Genomic DNA, 7,230 nt, shown 5'->3' with positions numbered 1-7,230 from the left:
CTCCCCCCAGCTCCCCCACCCCCCTGACCCACCTCCCCCAGCATCTTCCTGACGGCGGCACTGGGGCTGCCCGAGGCGCTGATCCCGGTGCAGCTGCTCTGGGTGAACCTGGTGACGGACGGGCTGCCGGCCACAGCCCTCGGCTTCAACCCCCCGGACCTGGACATCATGGACAAGCCGCCCCGCAGCCCCAAGGAGCCCCTCATCAGCGGCTGGCTCTTCTTCCGCTACCTGGCCATCGGGGGTGAGCCGCCCTCCCCGTCGCCCCCACCCCGGCGAGCGGCCCCGCACCCGGCTCACCCCCGTCCCCCCACTCTCCCCAGGCTACGTGGGGGCCGCCACCGTGGGCGCCGCGGCCTGGTGGTTCCTCTACGCCGAGGACGGCCCCAGCGTCACCTACCATCAGCTGGTGAGTGGTGCCAGTGACCCGCTGTCCCCTGTGGTCCCGGGGTGCCCCGTCCCTGCTGGTGACCCGCTGTCCCCTGTGGTCCCGGGGTGCCCCGTCCCTGCTGGTGACCCGCTGTCCCCTGTGGTCCTGCAGTCCACATAGCAACCTTGGGGTCCCCACAGTGACCCCACCATCCTCATGGTGACCCTGGGGTCCCTGCAATGACCATGCTGTGCTCATCATGACCCCACCGTCCTTGCAATGACCCTGCTGTCCCCATGATGACCCTGGCATCCCCATGGTGACCCCGGGGTGCCCGCAATGACCCCCCCCAACCTGTTCCCGCAATGACAACACGGTGACCTGGGGTCCCTGCAGACCCACTTCATGCAGTGCACGGAGCACAACGTGGAGTTCGAAGGCCTCGACTGTGACATCTTCGAGTCGCCGGTGCCCATGACCATGGCGCTCTCTGTGCTGGTCACCATTGAGATGTGCAATGCCCTCAACAGGTAGGGGACCGTCTCCAATGTCCCTGCCCCGCATGTCCCCCCACGTGACCCACCTGTGTCCCCCCTGTCCTCGCAGCCTCTCTGAGAACCAGTCCCTCATCCGCATGCCACCCTGGGTCAACATCTGGCTCGTCGGCTCCATCTGCCTCTCCATGTCCCTCCACTTTGTCATCCTCTACATCGAGCCGCTGCCCGTAAGCGGGGGCCAGGGGAACTGGGGGGGCTTGGGGAGGGGATTTGGGGGGCCGACACAGCAGGTCCCTTCATCTCCCCCCCGCTGCAGATGATCTTCAAGCTGACGCCCCTAGACGTGGTGCACTGGTTCATGGTGCTGAAGATCTCCTTCCCCGTCATCTTGCTGGACGAGGCACTCAAGTTCGTTGCCAGGAATTACCTGGAGGGTGAGGACGCAGCCCTGGTCCTAACATCCCTTCGTCCCTCCGACCCCCCAACCCTTCATCCCCTCCATTTTTCCATCCCTCCCCATCCCTCCGTGTCCATCATCCCCAACCCAGCCTGGACACCTCATCCCCCAGGGCTGGGACAGGCCACGGAGCCCAACATCCGGGCAGCTCTCGCGTTGCTCCGTCCCTGTGTTTCTCCACCACGCTGTCCAGCCCTTTCTTCGTCCCACCAGTCACCTCAGTCTCTGTCCCTCCATCAGTCAGTTCCACCATCCCGCTATCACTCCATCCCTCTGCCCCACTGTCACTCTGTCCCTCCATCCCACAATATCATTATCACTCTGTTCCTCCATCCTTCCAGCAGTTTTGTCATCCCTCCCTCCATCCTTCCATCTTACCATCTCACCACCCCTCCATCCTTCCCTCCATCCTTCCCTCCCTCCATCCCTCACCACCATCTCTTCTTCATTCCTCCCTTCTTGTAGCATAAACTCATGTCCCCTCCATCGTCCTTGGGCCTGGCCACAGGTACTCACCTGTCACCCTGTGGCTGTGTCCCTGTCACCCCTGGTGTCCCCGTCACACACCCCCTGTGTCCCCATCACCTCATGGCTGTGTCTCCATCACCCTGTGTGTCCTTGTTACCCCCTGTGTCCCCCGTCACCCCACATGTGCCCATCACCCCATGTCTGTGTCCCCATCCCCTCTCCGTGTCCTTGTCACCCCATGTGTCCCTGTTGTCTGTGGCTGTGTCCGCATCACTGCCCTGTGTCCCCACCACCCCGTGTCCTTGTCACCCTCCTGCACCCGTGTTGCCCATGGGGGGGGCAGTGGGGGAGGGCTGAGGTTGGGGGGGGTGGGGGGGGACAGTCAGGCCCCACTGACACCGTGTCCCTGCCCCCCCCAGGCGACGCCGAGGACAACCGGAAGAGGCAGAAGTGACCCCGGGGCCCCCCCGTGCCTGGAGCTGCTCGGCCCCCACATGCCGTGGGGCCCCCTCCGTGCCGTGGGGCTGCCCCCTGTGCCGTGGGGCTGCCCCCTGGCACTGCTTATTTATTGCCATTAAAGGGAAACCGCCAGCCCTGGCTCCTGCCTTGCTGGGGGGGACTGGGGAGGGGGACATGTGTGGTGGGGGGACATGCACGGCCCTGGAGATGGACATGGGACACGTGTGGCGGTGGGATCATGTGGGGACATGGGCACATGGGGACATGCATGGTGGTGGGGTCCCATGGGGACACGTGTGGTGGGGGGACACACATGGCAGTGGGGTCAGGCGGGGACATGCGTGGTGGGAGGACATGCACACAGGGACACGTGTGGTGGTGGGGTCATGGGACACGGACACGGGACATGTGTGTCTGCGACAGAGGCAGCCAGGGGGCTCGGAGGCGCCTGTGGGGCTGGGGGGCTCCATTCACAAATCTGGGGGTGGGAACCAGGCAAGGGGGGGGGCGGGGCACCGGATGGCCAATCACAGGGCGGCACCGTGGGGCCCATCCCACCCGCAGCCCCCCAGGCGGCTTCGTTCACCCCCTGGCTCCCGGCTCTGCAGGTCAGTGGGGGTCCGGGGACCCCAATGTGCGACCCCAACCTGTGACCCCCCAGTTTGGGACCTGGGCCTGGTTTGGGGGTCTCGGTGTGGGGCAGGGGGGCTGGGAGACGTGGCCGGTTCGAGGTGGACTTTGCTCTCCCCCAGCCTGGGGGGAGGGTGGCTGCTGTGGGCCCAGGCATGCAGGAGCCGGGCGGGGGCAGCTGTAGGGCTGGGCTCAGGTGCGTGGGGGTAGTTATGGGGCAGGGATCAACCGTGGGCCAGGACCTAGGGAGCAGGGGGGGAGATATGGGGTAGGGAGCAGACGTAAGGAGTCGCCAATGAGCTGGAATGCTGCAAGGGGTCTCTATGGGGCAGGACCCCAGTGCCCAGGGGTGTCTGTGGGGCAAGGCCCCAGTGCCTGGAGGGTGTCTATGGGGCAGGGCCCACCCCAAGGGTCTCTATGGGCTAGGACCCTGGTGCCTGAAGGGTGTCTATGTGGCAGGGAGCGATGCCGAAGGTCTCTATGGGGCAGGACCCCAGTGCCCAGGGGTGTCTGTGGGGCAAGGCCCCAGTGCCTGGAGGGTGTCTATGGGGCAGGGCCCACCCCAAGGGTCTCTATGGGCTAGGACCCTGGTGCCTGAAGGGTGTCTATGTGGCAGGGAGCGATGCCGAAGGTCTCTATGGGGCAGGACCCCGCTGCTCAGCAGTGTCCAGGGGCTGTGTGGGGCCTGCGGCACCTTACAGCCCCACCAGGCAGCAGTGCCGCCCTGCTGGCCACTCTGGTACATCTTGGGCAGCACTTTATGGTCTCCACAGGCTCCTGGGCCATGGACAGCCCCCCAGACCTGTCCCCGCTGCTGCCGGCGCCCCGACTCCAGGCCCTGGCACAGGCCTGGCTGGAGGAGGATGCCCCAGGCCCCGACTACGCTGCTCTGGCCGTGGGGCGGGCGCTGTGCCGGGCTCAGCTGCTCTGCAAGTCGCCAGGCATCCTGGCGGGGCTGCCCTTCGCCGAGGCGGTGTGGGCCGCCACGGGGTGCACGGTGGCCCGTCGGGCAGCCGAGGGGCAGCCGGTGGCCCCGGTGGCCGTGGTGGCTGAGGTGCGGGGCCCCGGGGCTGGGGTGCTGCTGGGCGAGCGGGTGGCCCTCAACTGCCTGGGCCGCTGCAGTGGGGTGGCCACGGCRGCCGCCCGTGCCGTGAGGCTGGCCCGGGCTGTGGGGTGGCCAGGGACAGTGGCCGGGACGCGGAAGACGACGCCGGGCTTCCGTCTGGTGGAGAAGTATGGGCTGCTGGTGGGGGGCGCCCACCCCCACCGCTACGGCCTGGCTGACGCCGTCATGCTCAAGGACAACCATCTCCTGGCCGCCGGGGCCCCCCTGGCCCAGGTACCTGCCACGGGACCCACAGCCCCAGGGGGCAGCTGGGGGTCGGGGGCGGGTGGACCCATGGCCACAGGGGGCAGCTGGGAGTCTGGGGAGGGGGGACCCATCACCATGGGGGCAGCTGGGGATCTGAGGCAGGCAGACACGTAGCCCCAGGGGCAGCTGGGGGTCTGGGGAGGGGGGACCCATCGCCACAGGGGCAGCTGGGGGTCTGAGGTGGGCAGACCCATAGCCCCAGGGGGCAGCTGCCTGGGGGCAACCTGGGGTCTGATTCGGGGCTGAATAGGGGCAACCCTGGGTCTGTTTTGGAGCAGCCCTGGGGTGTAGCGGCGTAGGGCAGGGTGGTGGGGGGCTCATCTCTATGGGGCTGGAGGGGGCTCCCGCCGGACGCCTGGGCCCCCAGGTGGTGCGGGAGGCCCGGCAGGCGGCCGGCTTTGCCCTGAGGCTGGAGGTGGAGTGCGGCTCCGCAGCAGAAGCCCTGGAGGCAGCTGGCGCCGGCGCTGACATCGTCATGCTGGACAACTTCAACCCAGAGGTAGCAGGGAGCCGTGGGGCAGGAAGGGGTGGCCGTGGGGTGGTATGGGGTGATTACAGCATAGGATGGGGTGGCTACGGCATGGCATGGGGTGGCCACAGTGTGGCATAGGGAAGCTATAGCATGAGGTGGGGCAGCCATGGGGCANAGCATGAGGTGGGGCAGCCATGGGGCAGGAGGGGGTGGCTGTGGGGTGGGATGGGGTGACTACAGCATAGGATGGGGTGGGTATGGCATGGCATGGCATGGGGTGGCCACAGTGTGGCATGGGGAGGCCATGGCATGAGGTGGGGCAGCCATGGTGCAGGAGGGGGCAGCCGCAGCATGGGATGGGGCGGACCCAGAGGTGTCCCCCCCTCCCCAGACGCTGCAGGCAGCAGCGGCGGCGGTGAAGGCTGCCCACCCTGGGGTGACGGTGGAGGCCAGCGGCGGGATCAGCGAGGCCACCCTGCCCCGCTTCCTGGGGCCCCACGTGGACGTCGTCTCCATGGGGAGCCTCACCCAGGCCGCCCCGGCCCTCGACTTCTCCCTCCGCGTCCTCCCTGGGGAAGGCGATGGCCCCTGCTGAGCCCTGTCCCGTGGCACTGAGAGGGGACCCCCAGCTCCATCCTGGGGTCCCCAGGGATGTCCCAGCCCTGTCCTATGGGGAAGGGACCACAAGGACCTCCATCTCCATCCTGGAGTCCTGGCCCCATCCTGAGGTCCCCAGGGACCCCAAGGTCCATCCTAGGGGTCCCCCTGGAGACGTCCCCACCTCATCCCATGGAAGGGGGACTGTGGGGACCTCAGTCCCCATCCCGGGGATGTCTTGGTCTTGTCTAATGGAGAAGGGACCCCAGGGCACCTGAGCCCCCATCCTGGGGTCCTTGGGGCTGTCCCTTGAGGAGGGACCCCCTGGGGACTCCGGAGGATCCCCATCCCCATCCCAGGGTCCCTGGGGAGGTCCCATGGGGAAAGGGACTCCTGAGGACCTCGATCCCTGTCCTGGGGTCCCCCCCCAGGCGCCTGGCACCAATAAACCCTCCCTCACCATCGTCCCCGTCGTCTGCATCATGGCCCCCCCCCCCCCAAATCAGGGTCTGTCCTCCCCAAGCCCCCCCTGAGGCAGTGGCTGAAAAAAAGGGCGCTTTATTCCCGGTGGATTAAGACTCAAGGGGGAGGCACCACGGTGGGAGGGGCCCCAGCGTCCAGGGTAGGGGAGTCACTCGCCCTCCTTGTCCTCGCCGTGGGTGATGATGTAGCAGATGTTCTTGTAGTCCACATTGCCGGCCACGTGGGGATGTTAGGGAGTCCCAGGGAGTATTTAGGGTCAGAAAGGGGCTGTTCAAGGTCTCAAAGAGAGTGTATTTAGGGTCAGGGACTACCTAGGGTCCTGAGGAGGTATTTAGGGTCATGAGAGGGTATTTAGGGTCGTTGGGGGGTATATGGGGTCCTGAGGGGGTATTTTGGGGTCTTGGGGGGTATTTAGGGTGCGTGGGGGTGCCATTAGGGTCTGGGGGTGTTTAGGGTCCAGGGCAGGGGGGGTCTTTGCTCACCTCCTCAGGGGTGAAGCGGTCACACTGGGTGGTCAGCAGCTCCTCCAGGCTGGGGGAGAGCGGGGCTGAGACCTGCTGCCCCCATGTCCCCCCATGTCCCCCATGTCCCTATGGCCTCCCATCCCCCATGTCCTCCATGTTCATGTCCCCCATGTCCCTCCATGTTCCCCCATGTCCCTCCATGTCCCTCCATGACACCCCATGTCCCCCCCCATGTCCCCCATGTCTCTATGGCCTCCCATATCATCCCATATCACCATGCCCCCACCGTTCCCCCATGTCCTCATGTCTCCTCATGTCCTGTATCCCCATGACACCTCCATGTCCTACATATCCCCATGTCTCCTCATGTTCCCCCCCCATATCCCCCAAGCTTCCCCCCCTTTTCCCCACACTCACAACTTCTTCTTGATGGAGCCCTTCCCATCGGGGTCCAGCACCTTGAACGCCCCCATGATGACGTCCTCAGGGTCCGCGCCTGCCATGGAGCAACATGGGGGTCACAGGGGTCTGGGGGAGCCATGGGGAGGTCATGGGGGGGGTCCTCACCCTTGAGCTTCTCCCCGAACATGGTGAGGAAGACAGTGAAGTTGATGGGGCCGCTGGCCTCCTTGATCATGGCGTCCAGCTCCTCGTTCTTCACGTTCAGCCGCCCTGGGGGGGACACGGGATGGGAGGGGTGAGGCCACGCCCACAGGGCCACACCTGTGACCATAAGCCCCTCCCCTGCCCCTAGGCCCCTCCTCTTTCCTCCTTGACTCCTCCCCTTCCACCAAGCCCTGCCCCATCTTCCCTAAACCCCTCCCCTTTTTCACAGGCTCCTCCCCTTCCTCCAAAGGTCCCTCCCCTTCCCCTTAGCTCCACCCTTCCTGCTAAGCCCTGCCTCTTTCCACAACCCCCTCCCCCTTCACTGTAGGCCCCTCCCCTTCCACCTTGGATCCTG

The 7,230-nt window shown here is 66.2% G+C and overlaps 3 protein-coding genes across 4 annotated transcripts in view; 2 read left to right on the top strand and 1 right to left on the bottom strand.

Annotated features, from left to right (window-relative positions):
- Positions 1 to 2,383, top strand: part of ATP2A1 (ATPase sarcoplasmic/endoplasmic reticulum Ca2+ transporting 1) — a 9,141-nt gene extending 6,758 nt beyond the window's left edge. Inside the window, exons 14-20 of one of the 2 annotated variants that reach the window (XM_026056926.1) lie at positions 42 to 244; positions 324 to 409; positions 767 to 900; positions 977 to 1,094; positions 1,184 to 1,301; positions 1,790 to 1,832; positions 2,212 to 2,383. In XM_026056926.1, coding sequence (XP_025912711.1) covers positions 42 to 244; positions 324 to 409; positions 767 to 900; positions 977 to 1,094; positions 1,184 to 1,301; positions 1,790 to 1,794 — 664 coding nt within the window. In that variant the 3' untranslated portion in view covers positions 1,795 to 1,832; positions 2,212 to 2,383. The remainder of the gene's footprint in view (positions 1 to 41; positions 245 to 323; positions 410 to 766; positions 901 to 976; positions 1,095 to 1,183; positions 1,302 to 1,789; positions 1,833 to 2,211) is intronic. The other variant, XM_026056927.1, reaches the window with a different exon arrangement.
- A 1,282-nt stretch (positions 2,384 to 3,665) lies between these two features.
- On the top strand, positions 3,666 to 5,320 carry QPRT (quinolinate phosphoribosyltransferase). The gene is made up of 3 exons (XM_026056906.1): positions 3,666 to 4,220; positions 4,621 to 4,752; positions 5,117 to 5,320. Exons 1-3 carry the CDS (start codon positions 3,666 to 3,668, stop codon positions 5,318 to 5,320), a joined length of 891 nt encoding a protein of 296 aa, XP_025912691.1.
- A 633-nt stretch (positions 5,321 to 5,953) lies between these two features.
- The window catches only part of LOC112961581 (myosin regulatory light chain 2, skeletal muscle isoform-like), a 2,887-nt gene continuing 1,610 nt past the window's right edge, over positions 5,954 to 7,230 (bottom strand). The window contains 5 exon segments of the mRNA XM_026056905.1: positions 5,954 to 6,050; positions 6,280 to 6,336; positions 6,687 to 6,765; positions 6,837 to 6,941; positions 7,220 to 7,227. Coding sequence (XP_025912690.1) covers positions 5,954 to 6,050; positions 6,280 to 6,336; positions 6,687 to 6,765; positions 6,837 to 6,941; positions 7,220 to 7,227 — 346 coding nt within the window.

The sequence above is a fragment of the Apteryx rowi genome, unplaced genomic scaffold (genome assembly GCF_003343035.1).
Source record: "Apteryx rowi isolate R43461 unplaced genomic scaffold, aptRow1 scaffold_1343, whole genome shotgun sequence".
NCBI classification, from domain to species: Eukaryota; Metazoa; Chordata; class Aves; order Apterygiformes; family Apterygidae; genus Apteryx; species Apteryx rowi.
This window is presented reverse-complemented; position numbering and strand designations above follow the sequence as displayed.